This window comes from Sprattus sprattus, assembly GCF_963457725.1.
Source record: "Sprattus sprattus genome assembly, chromosome: 1".
Classification (NCBI taxonomy): Eukaryota; Metazoa; Chordata; class Actinopteri; order Clupeiformes; family Clupeidae; genus Sprattus; species Sprattus sprattus.
Window position 1 is genome coordinate 45,113,271 of NC_137920.1, and position 19,285 is coordinate 45,132,555.

The 19,285-nt window shown below is 42.4% G+C and overlaps 1 protein-coding gene across 1 annotated transcript in view; it reads left to right on the forward strand.

Moving 5' to 3' along the window:
• bbof1a (basal body orientation factor 1a) overlaps positions 1 to 19,285 on the forward strand; it is a gene marked incomplete at its 5' end in the record, with an annotated part of 77,142 nt that overhangs the window by 12,897 nt on the left and 44,960 nt on the right. The window contains 4 exons of the mRNA XM_080844529.1: positions 11,605 to 11,670; positions 15,370 to 15,513; positions 15,592 to 15,672; positions 16,001 to 16,071. Of these exons, the coding sequence (XP_080700655.1) occupies positions 11,605 to 11,670; positions 15,370 to 15,513; positions 15,592 to 15,672; positions 16,001 to 16,071 (362 nt within the window). The remainder of the gene's footprint in view (positions 1 to 11,604; positions 11,671 to 15,369; positions 15,514 to 15,591; positions 15,673 to 16,000; positions 16,072 to 19,285) is intronic.

Here is a 19,285-nt window from a genome sequence, read left to right on the forward strand (position 1 = left end):
GAGGCGAGAAAAACAGGGTTACTGCTTTTATTGTCAGCTCCAAAAGTAGCTACTTTACGGTCTGAGAAAACGTTGACCCAGATGACGTGACGTTAACGTAGGTGAGTTTTAAATGCGATAAACACACAATCAGGGCTTGTCTCCTCGCCGATTTCAACAGCCATTCGAGAAATAACTGTCTGGCATTTTACTTCCTAAGTCAGACAATTTAAAAGCGGAGATATTAAACCATACCAGACTTAATTATTCCACACATTTTTGAACCAATGCAATTACTCGTTTCAACCACCCCTGCCCCCCCGCAAACTCCGCCGCTGCACTTGAGCGATGTCGCTGCCACATCTGCGGCGATGGGCGCCGAGGTAACGCCAGGCAGGCCTCGACTAGGCTCAGCAGTTCCACCCTTCTTGCCCTCATCCTTCGCCGCAATACTATGATAGCTGTGATCAGCTGACATATTACCATTAAACATTGTAGGCTGGCCATTCGGTTCTCCATTATAAATACTAGTATGAAGTAGGCTATACTCGATCAGGAAACATCTCTAAAAGTATGAGATCAAGCAATAGCTTGCGCTGACAACGAATCGACCTCAGTCTTACTCATCACTCCTGGTTGAGTGAAATATGAATTCGGGCTAGTATGGAGTTCAACATTAGTGTTAAGAAAGTTTAATTTAAATCACTGTACGTATCGAAGTGCAGCAAAAAAGAGCCTAGAGGCTTGCGAACATCGGTCCCTCTCTGCGCTGCTGTAACCGTCCCAGAAGGTTCTATTGCGCTACATTGTTGATGGAAAATCATCTAGCGGGTCAGAAAAATGCGCTTCAACACGGCGCATTGTGACACAATTTTAATTCGCTACAATCATTCTGTCGATGGAAAACCGTTAGGCGCTTCTTATGTCGCTACAAATTAATTCGCTTTAAGATTTGATTCGCTTGAAAATCTGATGGAAAAAGGACTTATGTCGGCTAATTTATCCCAAATAAAAATGTAAGTGAACAAGAACGTCTCTTATTTGAGACACTGTTGCAACAACTGATACACACTTTCCTTTACTTCAACCAAACTGGGGGCTGAAAAACGTCTTGTCCCAGTGGAACACAGCCAGACTGGGGAAATACAGTGAGGTGGGGAAGTCTCTTCTAGCGTGGAGAATTCCCAGGCAAACGGCAGGTGTCATGTCAGTCCTTCTCGTGGAGAGAAAACATCCACCCCTGAGGACAAGGTTGAATGCCTGGATTTGTTGCGGTTGACGCAGGCAGCAAGCTGACTCTAGACCGCAGTTAAACATTAGCTAGTTGGAGAAGCAGCATACTTTAAACCTATTGCAAATAACTCTCAACACAGTTTCATTGCAGAAAGTCAATGCACCAATGGAGGATGTTGTTGAACAAATCCTGTATGGAACAGTCTAACTGCTTCGAGAGAAATTGCTAACTTGCTACACTTAAAACCAGCATGTGAGATCTGACAGGTGGTGCAAGGTTGGCATATGCAGGCAGGCGTTGCCTCCCTACGTCACCTCATGACATATGACAAGGTGTGATAAGAGGTGTCTTCAGCCGTGTGGGCTGTCACCAATACTCATGAGTGAATCAACTAAAAGGGAACTTCTCCACACGGATTTAGTCGTTTGCCCATTGTGTTCAGACGTGAAATGGCCTAGATGATGGGTTGTCCACCACCAGCTTTGCCAGCCGCTTTTCGTGTGCGCCTAAACCTTGTTTTCTCTTGTTATTGGTTCCCTTGAAAATTACCTCCATCGATCGGCCTAAGCCAGCCAGCAAACTGAACAGTAACCTTTGTCGCCTTCCTCCACCCAGGTGCGCAGTGTTTTCCATGACACTAGGACGCCTTCTTTCATTTAGTAGCCTCATACGTTTCCTTTGACATTAGTTTACTTCAACTCAATAATTTAAGTGAAACTTTTAAAAGTTGAAAATACTGACTGGCCAATCAACTTGCCCGACATACTTTTATACCCAGGGCCCTTGCATATTTACCATAGCTTCTTGCTATTCTTTTGATGCTGTAGCACTGACCTTACTTTCTTTTGTGTATGTCAGTGTCAGGGACCAGGCAGTAAGGCTTTCGTGACGCAGTTTGTAGGGCTTCAAAAATGAGATTTATTAAATAACGTTCTCTAAATAACAAAATCATATCAACAAATATCAAACCAAAAGAAAATATAATGCTAGGCCTAGGAGGTCAACTGAACAGAACCTAAAACATACTGCCAACTTATAAGTAAACCAAACACAAAAGACTGACCTCCCAAATGAACAAACAGAGGAGCCTATATACAGACTGGCCAAACCAATAAACACCGCAAAGGGGTAAAGAAAAATCATCATCATCATGAAACAAACAACGACAATCTCAGCCAGTTCAACATAAGAATAAAGGTAAATAAATCACATTTCTTAAATAAGAATAAACACAAACAATAACCAACGGATAAACTTAATCTCTGTTAACCAAATTAAATATCCTCTCTCCCCCATGACGTGTCTGGACTGGTGGTGACTTCCGGAGGACTTTTATTCTGACCGGTCGCCGACAGGAAGCCCTTTGACCGAAGAGGATCCAGGAAGCCACGCCATTCTCCCCATAGATATCTTAGATAAAGGCTAGATGGTTTATGGCGGACTCTTGAATGTCTGCACAGGAGGCCATTTTGAGGACAGTATGCTTCCGGTAGGGATCAGTGGTACGTTAGGTAACGTCAGTGATCTTCACAATCGTTTACACTCTTATCTCGCGGACATTTTTGACGGATTCACAAATGACTTGATTTACAATCGTCATTACCTTTGTAATAATTCTGGATGCTTGAACATGTTGAAATGTGCAGCTTAATTGTGTATCACGGCTATTGTTTATCAGTCATTTGACATCAATTGGCGAGTAATTGTTCTTTCTTTTCAATATAACTTAAGTTGCACATAATAAAACTGAAGTTGCACATGATTTCCAATCGGGTTGGTTTGTTAAACATCTTACATTATGATTTCGACAGGAAATTGCTGACTTTATTGCCAATGAAGATGCCAGAATTTTGTGCAACCTGCTCTATTGAACACTCCCTTGAAACGAGACCTGTCAGAGACCTGTCAATGTTATTTTCATATGAAAACCCATGTTTATAATTCTTCATAAGTATGTAGTGCCATAAGAAATAGCTTACGTTTATAACAAACCAACCCGTTTGAAAATCGGTTGAAAATTGAGCAAGTTCTGGTTACTTAAAAAGTACCACTACCAACACAACGTTAAGGGGGAGTGAGCTATACTGTCCTCAAAATGGCCGAAATGTGCGGACATTCGGCTCCGTCGGCCAGAAACGCAGGCAGGATATCTAGCCTTTATCTAAGATATCTATGATTCTCCCACCACGCCACGGTAACTTAAACAACTCACAACATTGTAAGTACATGAAACAAACGTAATACACAGAACTGTTACTGAATACATTCAAATGTTAAATAAAGCTCAGAATGATTAACAGAAATAAACGTGTTGTGTGTCTTTGTACTGCCACGTAATTGGAGGTTATTGTAACTAAATAAAACCGGGTAGTATGGGAAATGCTAGTTGAAATATCTATTAACGTGCATGAACTGAAATAACTTAAAGATAGTTAATTAATCTTAATACCTCACGTGTGGAGGGAGTAGGCCAGGTGTAGCAATGGTTCTACCGTGTTGGCAATGTCTAAATGTGCGGCAGCGGCGGCGGCCGTCACATCTCCCCCCCCTTCAGAACTCGGGCTGGGACAGCGCGAAAGGTAGTCAGCCGTCACATTAGCCCGCCCCGGGATGTGGCGTATGGCGAACCGGAAAGGCTGCATTGCCAGGTACCAACGAGTCACTCTGCTATTCGTGTCTTTCATTCGCTGCATCCATTCCAGCGCTTTGTGATCTGTCTCCAGAATGAATTCACGTCCAAGCAGGTAATATCTCAGGGAGTCTAGCGCCCATTTAATGGCAAGACCCTCCTTCTCTATGGTAGAGTAGCGTGACTCACGTGGGAAGAGCTTCCGACTGATGAATGCCACCGGGTGACGGTCCTCTGGTGGTCCTTGCAGCAGGACGGCACCAACCCCCCTGTCTGAAGCATCCGTTTGTAAGACAAACACTTGGTCAAAGTCTGGCCCATACAGCACAGGGTCGTTGCTCAACGCATGGCTCAGGTCCCGGAAGGCTGCCTTCGCCTCCTCCGTCCATTGTACCTGGTTGGGGCTCCTGGACCCCACCATGTCCGTCAGGAGAGCAGCTCTAGAGGAGAAATTTGGGATAAAGCGGTTATAAAAGCCAGCCATGCCGAGGAATGACCGGAGTTGCTTTCGAGTCTGAGGAAGAGGGCAGTTCTCAATTGCCTGAACTTTCTGGACTTGGGGCTTAACCTGACCCTTGCCAATAACAAAACCCAGGTATTCTATCTCTGCTCTAGCAAAAGCACATTTCCTGGGGTTGATTGTCAAACCTGCTTCTTGAAGGCGTTGTAGTACAGTCTGCAGATGATCCAGATGTTGACTCCAGGATGAGCTATATACCACAACATCATCAAGATATGCCCCAGCAAAGTCAGATAGTCCATTTAACACCTGGTCCATTAATCTTTGGAAGGATGCAGGTGCCCCGTGCAGTCCAAACGGAAGGACTTTGAATTGGAAAAAGCCCCAGGGCGTCCGGAACGCCGTCAGCTCCCGAGATCTTTCGGTTAATGCAATTTGCCAATAACCTTTACACAGGTCAATGGTGGTCAGATATTTCGCCTTCCCAAGGCGGTCAACCAGCTCATCAATCCTAGGGGTTGGGTAACAATCAAACTTTGACACAGAGTTAAGATAACGAAAATCAATACAGAATCGGATTGCGCCATCCTTCTTTGGTACAAGTACCACTGGGTGGCACCACTCACTCTTTGATGGTTCAATGATCCCGAGAGACAGCATCTGGTCGACTTCCTCCTTCAGGGGACCCAACAGCCGCTCAGGGATCCGGTAGCTCATCCGCCTCGCTGTAGCACCTTCTGTTAACACAATGTCATGGGACACAACATGTGACAGACCAGGAGTTTCCGAAAAAACCTCAGGAGTGCACAGAGCTCTCACCTCATGCTGCTGGTCCTCTGACAGATATTGCAGCTCCAGGTCCAGTGGTGTCACCTTCGGTAAGTATTGCTCCTCATCATCGTCTTCCTCTTCCACTCGTCTGATTAACAAGGATTCCGTTTTCTTTTCAGGTCTGGAGACCCATTCCTTCAGAAGATTGATGTGGAGGACTTTGGTGGAACGACTCCGACCTGGGGTTGAGACACGGTAAGTAGCAGGCCCGATCCGCTCCTTGATCGTATACGGACCCTGCCATTTGGCAAGTAGCTTACTCTCGTGACTTGGCAACATCACTAACACCTTCTGACCCGGTGAAAAGTTCCTCTGCCGAGCAGACCGGTCATACCAAGCCTTTTGACCTTTCTGCGCCTGCGCCATATGCTCCTGCGCCAGGGTGGACATCCTCTGCAGCCTCTCTCTCATCTGAAGGACATAATCAACAACATTAATGGGCTCCTCTCTCCCTTCTCCTCCCTCCCAGGTCTCTTTCAAGAGGGACAAGGGTCCCCTTACCTCATGGCCATAAAGAAGTTCGAAAGGAGCAACGCCAGTTGAGGCCTGGGGTACCTCCCTATATGCAAAGAGGAGAAAGGGGAGCCATTGGTCCCAGTCTGACCCGGTGTCATTGACGAATTTACGCAGCATCTGTTTCAGCGTTTGATTGAACCGTTCAGTAAGACCATCCGTCTGGGGATGATAAGGTGTTGTTCGTAGGCTCTTGATACCTAGTAATTGGTACACTTGTTTCAGCAGGATGGACATAAAATTTGTGCCTTGGTCAGTCAGAATTTCTCGGGGGAACCCCACTCGAGCGAACAGCTGCACTAGACAAAATGCCACATACTTTGCCTTGACTGATTTTAACGGGAACACTTCTGGGTACTTTGTGGCATAGTCAGTGATTACCAGCATGAAGCGATTCCCCGACTTGCTCTTCTCTACTGGGCCTACAACATCCATTCCCAGACGCTCAAATGGAGTGGTTATGATAGGCAATGGTTGCAACGGGGCTCTACAGGGGCCTCTCACAGTAGTCTTTTGACACTCTGGGCAGCTTCTACAGAACTGAGCTACATCTGCTCTCAATCCTGGCCAAAAAAAATGCTTGCTGATACGGGCCCTGGTTTTGTGTTTCCCCAAGTGGCCAGCCCAGGGAATAGCATGACCTAGAGTCAACACCAGCTCACGTGCTTCTTGGGGCACTACTAGCAACTCTATTACCCCCTGTCGCCGGTGCAGTATCCCCTGTTTCCACACATACTGCTCCTTCTCATCGATCTCATTATGGTCTTTGTTCTCCTCTGCTTTCCGGACCAACGTGCCGAGGCTAGGGTCATCCCTCTGCATCCGGCCAATGTCTCCAGGAAGCCGAAGACCCAAAGGGAGCTCAGGAGTGTCTTCCACGATGGATTCCACCGGAGATCCCGTAAACTTCTCCCGCCGCCTCTGCATGCGTGACTTGCGCATTTTCCCAGGTAAGGCCTCGTAGTCTGCATCAAAGAAGGGGAGAGCACTGAAAGTAGGGGACACATCCTGGTCTGATTTCGCTTGCAATCGAGTGACTACAGCATTACACATACGACTAGGCTGTAGAAGGTCAAAAAGAACAGGGAGATCACGACCCAGTACAATTGGAAAGGGGAGGTTGTCTGCTACTCCAACAGTTAATAGGTAAGTTTGTTCTTGTACCTTTACATAGACTTCAGCGGTAGGCAGACATTTCTCATCCCCATGGACACAGCGAATCGGAACAGTATCGGCAACATTCACTTGACATGATTGTACATACTGTGGTTGTATCAAAGTCTGGTCACTGCCCGTGTCCAGAAGTGCTTCTGCCCGTCTGCCATTCACTTCCACCGACATCAGTTGAATAGACGGATTAGTCCTTACCCTTGGTGGCTCTTTCTTTGGCCCACAGCAGACCTGGCTCACCTTTGCAGGATTCTTGGGACAGAAAGGCTTGGTATGGCCCTCCTGGCCACAGAGATAGCAGATGGTACGCCTCTTATCCTGTCCAGGAGAGTAGTCTTTGTCGGGTGGCTTTCCAGTACTCGCAAAGGGTTTCTGAGACTGATAGTAATTCGGTCGCCGGGCATCTCTGCTGGCCTGCCAGGATGCATAGCTCCAAGGCTGATCCTTCCTTCGAGCAGCCACATACACCGCAGCCATGTCTGCAGCATCCGAGGCAGAATTTGGAGCATGTTCCTTCAGCCAAACTTGGAGCTCAGGGGACACCACGCGCAAGTACTGTTCCAGGATGATTAACTCACCCACTTCCTCCACCGACCTGCCTCTAGGCTGTACCCATTTCTCAAACAGCTCTTTGAGGCGGACGTAGAGCTCCTTTGGACTTTCGTCTGGCTCCACCTCCACAGAGCGGAACTTCTGCCTATAAGATTCTGGGTTAACATCATACTTGGTTAATATGGCCGCTCTAACTTTGTCATATTCGTCTGATTCATTGACATCCATATGGACATATGCCCCCCGGGCTTTACCAGTTAGAAGAGGGATGAGGTGGAACGACCAGTCGGCCCTAGGCCATCTGCAGGCTCTGGCAATTCGTTCAAACGTGATTAGAAAATGTTCAATGTCATCTTCTTCTGTCAGCTTTTGCAGCTTTGGTCCAAAAGAATGATGGGCATAGCCTGACCTGTCTTTGGAGTCACCTGGGCATCTTCGCTGGTTGTCTGGTCGCTGTGGATGGTCATCGTAGTACTCCTCTTCCTCTTCAAATAGATCAGGCCCAGATGAGGATATCCCTGGGCGAACAGCAGCACGGGTTGGCCTGCCAGGCTGCAATCCACTTGGAGCCGGTCTCTCGACCCACCCTGAGGGTTGTAGTCCTCTGCTCTTCTGTACTCCTTGGTGCTCACCTGGAATGGGGGTGGTGTGATCCTTCAGTGTCTGTTGTAGGCCGCTGAACTGGTCTTGGAGTCCCTTAATGGTTTGCCACTGCTGGTCAGCATCCTTGCTCCTGCGCACCTCCTGTTCCTTCTGCTGTGTCATGTAGGCCTGTAGGAGGCCTGCCAGGCCTGAGAGGGTGATTTCTTGATCACTCACCCCAGCGTCTCTTTCTCCTCCCACAGCTCCCTGGTTCTGTCCTTCAGAGTCATTCGACTCCAATTCGTCATCAAGTTTCGCCATCACCCGTCTTGTTCCTCTCCCTCTTCCAGTACTCATGGTGAGAGGGATCCAAAAAGAGGAGAGAAAAAGGAAAAACAATAAAAAAATTGTAAGAGAGGAAAAAAGAAAAAAATAAATAAATACAAACTGCGCCCCCTACTGGAGATCCCACCGCTGCCACCACATGTCAGGGACCAGGCAGTAAGGCTTTCGTGACGCAGTTTGTAGGGCTTCAAAAATGAGATTTATTAAATAACGTTCTCTAAATAACAAAATCATATCAACAAATATCAAACCAAAAGAAAATATAATGCTAGGCCTAGGAGGTCAACTGAACAGAACCTAAAACATACTGCCAACTTATAAGTAAACCAAACACAAAAGACTGACCTCCCAAATGAACAAACAGAGGAGCCTATATACAGACTGGCCAAACCAATAAACACCGCAAAGGGGTAAAGAAAAATCATCATCATCATGAAACAAACAACGACAATCTCAGCCAGTTCAACATAAGAATAAAGGTAAATAAATCACATTTCTTAAATAAGAATAAACACAAACAATAACCAACGGATAAACTTAATCTCTGTTAACCAAATTAAATATCCTCTCTCCCCCATGACGTGTCTGGACTGGTGGTGACTTCCGGAGGACTTTTATTCTGACCGGTCGCCGACAGGAAGCCCTTTGACCGAAGAGGATCCAGGAAGCCACGCCATTCTCCCACCACGCCACGGTAACTTAAACAACTCACAACATTGTAAGTACATGAAACAAACGTAATACACAGAACTGTAACTGAATACATTCAAATGTTAAATAAAGCTCAGAATGATTAACAGAAATAAACGTGTTGTGTGTCTTTGTACTGCCACGTAATTGGAGGTTATTGTAACTAAATAAAACCGGGTAGTATGGGAAATGCTAGTTGAAATATCTATTAACGTGCATGAACTGAAATAACTTAAAGATAGTTAATTAATCTTAATACCTCACGTGTGGAGGGAGTAGGCCAGGTGTAGCAATGGTTCTACCGTGTTGGCAATGTCTAAATGTGCGGCAGCGGCCGTCACAGTCAGTGTGTGAGTCCAAGCAATAAAGCGATCCAGTGATGCTATCAGTTCTTTCAACACATAGCGAGGGAGGGAACACTAGAATTAGAATATTAGAACTGCAAAAGCTATGATTCAGGGGTATCAATAGACCTGACAAGCTCTGGGAAGCATCATCACAAATAAGGTACAAGCTCACTGACAAAGATTTTTCGGTACCACTTTACAATAAGACTCCATTATAAATGGTTTATAAATGGTTTATAAATAGGTTATTTATTAGGTTGTAAACCCTTTGTAAGTCATTAATAAGCCCTTACAAATTAGTTTTAAACACAATTTGTATATGTCAATGCAGGCTCACTATTTGGGAAGATCCCCATCTTGGCAACCCACTGTCTATCCCTTAACTTGCTCTACTAGCCTAATAGCACACTCCCTACCATTCGTCCATTTCTCACAATGTGCCCCCCCCCCCCCCCCACAATTTTTTTTTTTACAATAAGGCTCCATTTTGCCAGTTATTAATGTTTGTAACTGATAACTAGATGATGATGTGTTTCACACTTTACAATAAGGCTCCGTTTTGCCAGTTATAAATGTTAGTAACTGATTAATAAAGGGTGATTTGTTGTGTAATGAGTAGTTAGCAGTAGCTTGATCTTGGATGGATGGATACTTTATTAATCCAGAGGGAAATTTTAGTACATCCAGTAGCATCCAGACACAACATCCACCAATCACATCCACATAGGGAGAACACGTTCAAAAGGAGTGGGAACGGAACGGATTTTTAGGACATCCAGTAGCATCCAGACACAACTTCCACAAATCACATCCACATAGGGAGAACACGTTCAAAAGGAGTGGGAACGGAACGGAAACACAAGAAGCCCCCCCGCCCCCCCCCCCCCCCCCTCCATATAGGCAAGATATAAAACTCAAGCTCCCTATTTGCCGTGGGTGCGCTGGTCTGTGACCTTCTGACCTATGTTGTCACGTCACTAGCTAACAAAGAAAGCACAATTATTATTATTTTTGATGTTCTATATCAGCTCTGGAAAACCAGATAAGACCATAGTGTGCATCCCATGTAATTCAAATTCAAATTGAAAAAAATAAATGGATGTTGTGTCTGGATGCTACTGGATGTCCTAAAATTTCCCTCTGGATTAATAAAGTATCTGTCCATCCAAGATCAAGTTACTGCTTACTACTCATTACACAACAAATCACCCTTTATTAATCAGTTACTAACATTTATAAATGGCAAAACCGAGCCTTATTGTAAAGTGTGAAACACATCATCATCTAGTAATCAGTTACAAACATTTATAACTGGCAAAATGGAGCCTTATTGTAAACTTTTTTTTTTTGGGGGGGGGGGGACGTTGTGAGACCCCCCCTCCTGGGGTTTAATCTCTAGTAACAGACACAAGAATGGTAGGGAGTGTGCAATTAGGCTAGTAGAGCAAGTTAAGGGATAGACAGTGGGTTGCCAAGATGGGGATCTTCCCAAATAGTGAGCCCGCATCGACATATAAAAACTGTGTTTATAACTAATTTATAACGGCTTATTAATGACTTACAAAGGGTTTACAACCTAATTAATGACCTATTTATAAACCATTTATAAACCATTTATAATGGAGTCTTATTGTAAAGTGGTACCGATTTTTCTTTATCAGAAATAGGATACAAGCCAACCCAGAGCAGATTTAGACACTGAATGATCAATAATATGTCTTGCAACACAACATAAACATACACATTTAGCAAAAAAGGATACAAATTTGTTAGAAGGCTTCAACATGTCAGAACATTTGTTCTAAACCACCTTTTTCCAGAATTCTGATGATAAAAGGCAGTTCCAAAATAGGTTTGTAGTTAGTTGGGTCAATGTTGATTATTTTCTAAATGAGGAGGCTGTTGCTATCTTTAACTGGCGAAGTGCACACCCAGAAAATAGAGGGCTGTTTAAAAGGAGGAGCAACATCAGGCATATTGCCCCAGGAGTTCCTCATGAAGATGGGTGGGGACTGGAGGTACGTCAAAAAGGATGAGACCATGGTCATCAGGTGAAAAGGATGAGACCATGGTCAGCTGCCACAGAAGCAGACAAAATGTGCCGTGTGAGTGAAATATGGGCTTTGTTGATTGTTTTGGTGGATCAAGCATTTAGGAATTATCCCCTTTGCCACAAATATAATGTATAAGCATATGCCCATTCTCATAGTTAATATATTCACTCTTTCCTCTGCACATAATTGTCATTTGTTATCATTTGTCTCCCTACCAGATTTCAGAGCTTGAAGAAGAACTAGAACATCAAAAAACAAAGGCATTGGAGGACAAAGAACAAATTGTAAGTGAGAAAAATGACCACTTGGCTTGTTTTTTAGAATGTTAAAAGAAATGTACCCTGACATTATAGGAGAACGGGACTAGACCAGAAGTGCTTAGTCTGTGAATATGCAGAGAAACTTCACACCCTGCCCGGCCCTGCATAATTAAGTATACTAAATCACATAGTCATGCTCTCCAGGGTGCATCTTGTGTTCTTAGAAGAAGAAAAAAACCTGTATAATCATACTGCATTTCTAAAGAGGGGTTTGGAGTGGAGCCGCGCTTCCCTTTCTGTAATTACACTGATGTAGTGTTCATACACGGAGAAGTAACAAAACAAGTATATTTTTTTTTTATAAATGAACCCCAGCATTTTCTGTCTTGTAAGCCTTTAACTGTGGTGAAAAACTGCAGCTTGTAATTAAAACCCACAAGTTTGGAAGACATACCAGTGATCCTTCCCTCACATGTTTGGTTGTTCTTTTAACTCAACAAAAGCTGTAATTCTATACCTGAATGTGAAAACATTTACATGAATTTGCCAGGTCCTGACAATCCATTTGTTTCAATGGTTTGAACATTTAAGCAAAACATGCCAGTTGAACTGTTAGATCTGTGAAAAGCTGCCTTACATCTTGTATTTGACTCTTGTTCTATTAAAGTGGTTTCCAATAAGGTCTCAAAATAGAAATAAACTGGGGTAAGAGTTAAAGTTGGAGTTAGAAAATGTATTGGCACCATTGCTGTGCCCGTGTAGCATGATTCTGGAAAAGATGTTGTGGTAAGCTTTTGAAATGTAATGTGAAAGCCAGGGCCACATTCTCAAACATGCACAAACAAACACTGCTTCAGCCTGCCCAAGGTGGGCATGTTATTTAAGATGAAGGAAATAAAACACGTATAGGCTATAGCACATCACACATGAATGGGAGCTGGCCATCATATTTGCACCAAGCCATTCTCATAGTTAAGAAAAAACTGATATAGATCAAATAACAGATAAAAACATAGCTCCAAGTGGCCATGAAGGGGGCAGACATATTAAGAAGAAATAATACGATTTAACATTTTTGTTAAGTAGCAGATATAGGTGGAAAGAATCAATTTATTGAAAGAACAGTCAGATATGGCCTCACTTCCTTTAGAAAAAACAGTCAGATACAGTATGACCTTCCTTTAGTGTCTAGAAAAGAACAAATATGACCTTACTTCCTTTAGTGTATAGAAAAGAACAATCAGATATGACTTCACTTCCTTTAGTGAATAGAAAGAACAGTCAGATATGATCTCACTTCCTTATGTGTATAGAAAGAACAGTCAGATATGGCCTCACTTCCTTTAGTGTATAGAAAGAACAGTCAGATATGACCTCACTTCCTTTAATGTATAGAAAGAACAGTCAGATATGGCCTCACTTCCTTGATATGACCTCACTTCCTTTAATGTATAGAAAGTTATGTGCGGACATATACACCACTGTTCAAGGGATTGGAATCATCAAACAAAAAGTGCAAAATAAATATTGTCAAAACATCATCAACGTTAGAAATGTTTTTTTCTGGTGAAATCTGCCCTTGAAAATGGCTTTTGTTAATGAATCCTACATTTGCAGAAATGACAAACGTTGCAGCATTGCAGCTTGACTGTTTCTTCCTTATAGATCTTGCACTTTGACTATAAATAACATGGACGACGTGGCTCCACGACCCTCTGTAGAAATGTCAAATTTGTAGTCAATGTCTGGTGGTATGTCAATGTCTGGTGGTTTGGTGGTATCTGTAGAAGTTCTTCAGATTGTGTAATTGTGTAGCTAGTGTTATACTCTCCTGGCATTTGGCCTTCTCTCCTGTCATTTGGTCTTCTTCGGGACTTTTGGCCAGCAGGAAAACATTCTAATGAAAACCATACTTTTGAAAGTAGATAAATTCAGGTTTCCAAGTTGTCTGGGAATTCCCCGCCCCTTCACTGCATTTCATTTGCTCAGTTAGTCTGGCAAACTACTCAATGGAGGTCCACTTCAGTCACGTAATTGGACACTCCTTTAACCAATCAGACCAACGATACTATACGATCGGTAATAAAGCAAACACATATTTTTTCTGTATGAATTGTTCCAGGGCAAGTTTCTGTTCTATTTTCAAAGAAAACTTGCCTTTGAAATCATCCAAGACAGCCGCAAGAGCAGTATCGAAGTTTTGCTGTGCTTCTCTCTTTGCCGTCGCTTTTGTTACGTAGTCGTGGATAGTTTAAATCCGCCAATGGCGCGCCAGGTTGCCAATAGCCAGTTTGTGATTGGCTCCAAGGATCCTTACAATGCTGAACTAAGTTTGTATAGCCGCCTCGCCAGACCGATTCTGAAGGCAAAATCAAATTGGCCGGAAGAAGAGGGGCGGGACTTCCCAGACTAGTTTCCAAGGATACTTTGTCATGTTTGTATAAGAAACATTTGCAGAATTATCTGCGTGATTTTTGAACAGCTTAGAGTGGACATTGTGCTCTCCAGAGTAGAGATGCGCGGATGGGCTATTATTTCATCCGCAACCGCATCACAAAACGCATGATCCGTCCGCCATCCATCTGCACCAATTTTTTTTGACCAATTTTCAAAACCGCACCCGTCCACAATCCGCGCCTGTTGTTTTTAGGTACAGGCGCTGCTGACGCGAGGCTGACGCGAGGCTAGAAAGTTCTTGCATGTTCTTGAAAGGAGACTGATCCAATGCCGCAAAAGATATTTAAAGGATAAAGTCCCTAGTATGATAGCCTATTGGCTATGTTGTAGCCTATCCCCAGAATATTATCAGTGAAGTGACGTCTGTCTCCGATCGATGCATAGGGAGACAAATAAATAAATAGCCAAGCACATCGGCAAACCTGACCTTACCATAGGCTATTAGGCCTACAATTTTTTATCATAGTAATAAAACGCAATTTGGTACACCATTTTAATATGGTAATATAGCCTACTGTTTTTTAGTTTTTTTGCAAAATGAAAGAAAGCCTATTAAGGAAACGCCGACTCGATCCTATTAATTCTGAAATTTCACCGCATTGTAGGCTATATACTATAACAACCCCAACACTTGCCTGCTTGCCTTGCAAATCAAAGTTTTCCGAGTCTTACCTGCTTTCTTAGCTGTTGATGTTACTGAGCTATAAGTTTAACTTGTTCTGAACATCTCGCGCTGCCAATGCCCAATGTCACTTTTGAGTCAAATCACTCCATCATCTCTTTGAAATTCCTTATTCCACGAGTTGTAGGCTACAATGACTGGCTGTTTTAAAATATAACTAATAGCCTCACGAAACAAAATAACCCAGGCAGTTTCATCTACGAGACGTTAAGGCTTCTTTCAATACTGACAGCTGACTCATAGCTTGCAGGTTTGCGGCGCTGCAAGGAGATGCGACATGGGATGGATCGTCACTTCATTTAAACTATTTTGCTGTATGCATACACGGAACTAGGCCAATTTACTGCCTGATGAAAATTGGATTAGGTAACGACATTTAACAATGTGTATATATTTTGAATTTCGTTGGTTAAACCGCCACCCGCCCGATTTGAATTAAAATATTATTTTTTGGCACGTCGTCCGCGGCTGCGACCGCCAACCGCGCATCTCTACTCCAGAGGCTTAAGTTGTTCCCTTTGGTGATCTGTTATGGCATCCCCATTAAACTATGGTCTTGTTGGATGTATTTTTTGTTGTACTAGGTTGCTGAATACACCCAAATGGTCAATGATATGGAAGAGAAATTCAAGAAGAGACTCAATGAGTTTCGTATGATCCAGGGAGAGCTGAAGACGATTAAGGAATTTCGCAAGCAGAAAGCCCAAATGGAACAGGACCTTAACAATGTATGTAGGACAATAGTTATAATCCTTTTTTAGAGTATGCCTGTCAAGGGTGTTGAACATATTTTTTCTTTCAATCAGATTAAAGAAAACATGTACGTTGAAAATAAGGAGCACAAAGAGATGCTAGCAAGAATGGAGCACAAGTTTTTCATTGAAAAGGTATGTTGAAATCAATTACTGACAGTGTCCCTGGGATTGTAAAGGTAGTAAATCATAAGATGATTTAGTTTATTTTTAGTAGAAATTCAGTCGTTTTTTTTTCCAGGCATTCTAGACTGGGTGTTCAGTATGTTGACAACAGACACTTTGCCAATAAATGTAGGGCATGCAGCTCTGTAGGGTATTGGAACAGTTGTGGAAGTTGGCAGTATGTGTCCTGTGGAATGAACTTCAATGAAGGAGAAGATGGAGAAGAAAATGAATAAAAGAATATCAGAAGACTGACAGAAATGAAAGAGAGAAAATCCTGAATGTACTCTTTTGTCAGGTCCGCCTAGAGAAGGAAGCGGAGCAGAGGATTGCCCAGTTGGCTGAGCGTGCTCACAATGAAGCTGTCGTGTGAGTATGTCCCATTCACTTTCCTGCTAACACAATGAAGCTGTCGTGAATATTTCCCATTCACTTTCCTGCTAGCACGAGGATCTTTGGGTTTGAAATGAAATAAGACTTTTCATTACAAGGTTACAATGTGAAGCATGTTTTGTTAAACACATTATTGTGTTAAATATGAATTCATAACGAGGCTTATTTCATTTCGGATATTCAACCCTCTAAGCCATTCAATACAAGTGAATTTTGTTTATTTTTTTTCCACTTCACTGGTTGGCATCTTGACGGGTATTTTGCTTGATCGAGCCTTTTTTAAATACAAAATCTTTTTTGTTAAACATTCTCTGCCTCTGAGTTTTGGCCAGAAGCACCTGCACACGCTCGGTCCTGTTACATACAGCATAATTCTATATGTGTTCTTTCATAGTTTTGATGTCTTCAGTATTAATCTACAATGTAGAAAATAATCAAAATAAAGAAAAAACATTGAATGAGAAGGTGTGTCCAAACTGGTGCTGTATTACAGTCTTTCTCCATTGCTTTGGGTCATTTCACGAAACAGAAATGACATTCTCAAAAATCTTAGTGCATTTGGCAAAATGATTCAGCACAATTACATAGATCACCTTTAAAAGGTCATATCTCACCCAAAACAGTTTACCCAAGCTTCAAAACCAAATTATTTTCTCATATGAATAGTCATTGCCCCAAAAATGTAAGGTTCCTTCTCGATTGCTGTGGCACATCTCTCGAAACAAAAGCACATTCTCAGGGTTTAAATACATTTGCCAAAATGACCTAGATGGTTTAGCAAAACACTAAGGCACACCTGTAAAAGGTCATATCTCTCCCAAAGCAGACAACTCATCAGTCAAAACAAATTCCTTTTCTCATACAAATAGTCAGTGCCCCCAAAATGAAATGTCCCTTTGGCATTGTTTAAACTCTGCAGGGTCAAAACTTTAAGAGGTTTTGTCAGTATGGCAGCGGACCATAGATATATCCCTCAAGTGCACATTTCAATCTTGGCTCAGTCCTTTGACACTGAATGTTTACTGCAGTAGATGTTTTCTTTCCAGAATACTTTGTGTATCAAACAGAAAAAAGAACTAGAAAATGCATTTCCTGAAGGAAATACCAGTGCATGAAATGCAAAGGTTAAGAAAGGAAGAAGAAAAGAAAGAAGAGTGAAAGAAGGAAAGAAGAAAGGAAAGAAGAGTGTAAGAAGGAAAGAAGAGTGAAGAAAGGAAAGAAAAGTGGAAGAAGGAAAGAAGAGTGGATGAAGGAAAAAAGAAAGGCAAGAAGAGTGGAAGAAGGAAAGACAAAAGGAAAGAAGAGTGAAGAAAGGAGAGAAGAGTGGAAGAGGGAAAGAAGAAAGGAAAGAAGAGTGAAAGAAGGAAAGAAGAAAAGAAAGAAGAGTGAAGAAAGGAAAGAAGAGTGGAAGAAGGAAAGAAGAAAAGAAAGAAGAGTGAAATAATGAAAGAAGAAAGGAAAGAAGAGTGAAGGAAGGAAAGAAGAGTGGAAGAAGGAAATAAGGAAAGAAAGAAGAGTGAAAGAAGGAAAGAAGAAAGGAAAGAAGAGTGTAAGAAGGAAAGAAGAGTGAAGAAAGGAAAGAAAAGTGGAAGAAGGAAAGAAGAGTGGATGAAGGAAAAAAGAAAGGCAAGAAGAGTGGAAGAAGGAAAGAAAAATGGAAGAAGAAAATAAGAAAGGAATGAAGAGTGGAAGAAGGAAAGAAGAGTGAACAAGAGTGGCTCTGGATGAAGAGATAAAGAGAGAGTGAAAATATTGAAAAAAGGAGATAAAAATGGAGTGAAGAAGAGAGATTGAGTGTGAGAGAAAGTTGACAGAGAGAAAGATGGAGAGATGGAGAGAAAAAAAAATAGAGAATGGATGGTGTCTTAATGTTCCTAGTTACAGTTAAATTGAGAGGGACAGAGAGAGAAGAGGTTCTTTGGATTTGGCACAGGTGTCAGTGAAGCATACTAAGGCAGAAGGCAGTAACTTCTATGTTAAAGCTCAGTGGTATGATAACAATGGAATAATGACCCTATTAATTAATCAGTAGTAATACTATTTCATTTATCACAATTACCAATACAATGATTATCACACACACACACACACACACACACACACACACACACACACACACACACCATTGAATTATCACATTAAGCACATAAAACAATGAACTTGAATTGTCACATGAAACACATAAAACATCTATGTCAGTCCATTGGGGTGTGTGTGTGTGTGTGTGTGTGTGTGTGTGTGTGTGTGTGTGTGTGTGTGTGAGAGAGAGAGAGAGAGAGAGAGAGAGAGAGAACGATAGAGAATGAGGCCCATTTTCCCCCTCCACATGCCCCCGCTCGCCAAGCGAAGTTACCCGATTTAGATGCACCTTTTTCGGACTAGCCACAGGCACTGGGTGGGGGAATAGCCCGATAGCTTAGCATATCTGCCATGCAATTCTAATGGTAATGCTACCTAGCTTGGTATGCTAACTGTCGGTAGCCTATACATCGTGAAATCAACCAAAATACTGATGTCACTGGCTTTAATTTGATAATGTCATGTTAGTAGTACATTTAATATCAGTACATTTGTTTAATTACTGCAGATATTTTACAAATACGTCAAAAACTCATTTTTGACCAAACTTGAAGTTACGGTCTTTTGCCTTAGCACGGCAGAGTAAAGCACAGGTGCAAGCCAGTTTAAAGACCCTATTATGATGTCATAATGGCCCAATGTAAGTCAATGGGAGAAATTTATATTCGTTTTTCTTTAATATCTTAAAAAGTATAAAGTTTAGAAAAGTGAAAAATACATAGCATAAGTGTCGTTTGCAAGACCTACGCGACAAAGTTTGAATGAAGTTTCTACGTTAAGTGGTTCGGGCTGAATTAATCGCAGAAAAAGGTAACAAGAATAAGAAGAAGAAGAAGAAGAAGCCTAGGAATAACAATACAGGGCATTTCATGCACTGTAATAATTCAAGCGTAGCCTACTATGTAGCACACATACTGCCATGGAAATTGTTACAGTTATTGCCATACATTGTGGTTACAGTAACAGAAAATGTGTACAGCACAATATACTGTCATACAATAAGCACATCAAAACTAAAATTATGTATAGCCTACACTAACAACACAACCTGGAGCTTCTGGGTATTGTATGGGCCAAGACTGGGAATGTGGTTGACTACACCATTCTCTAA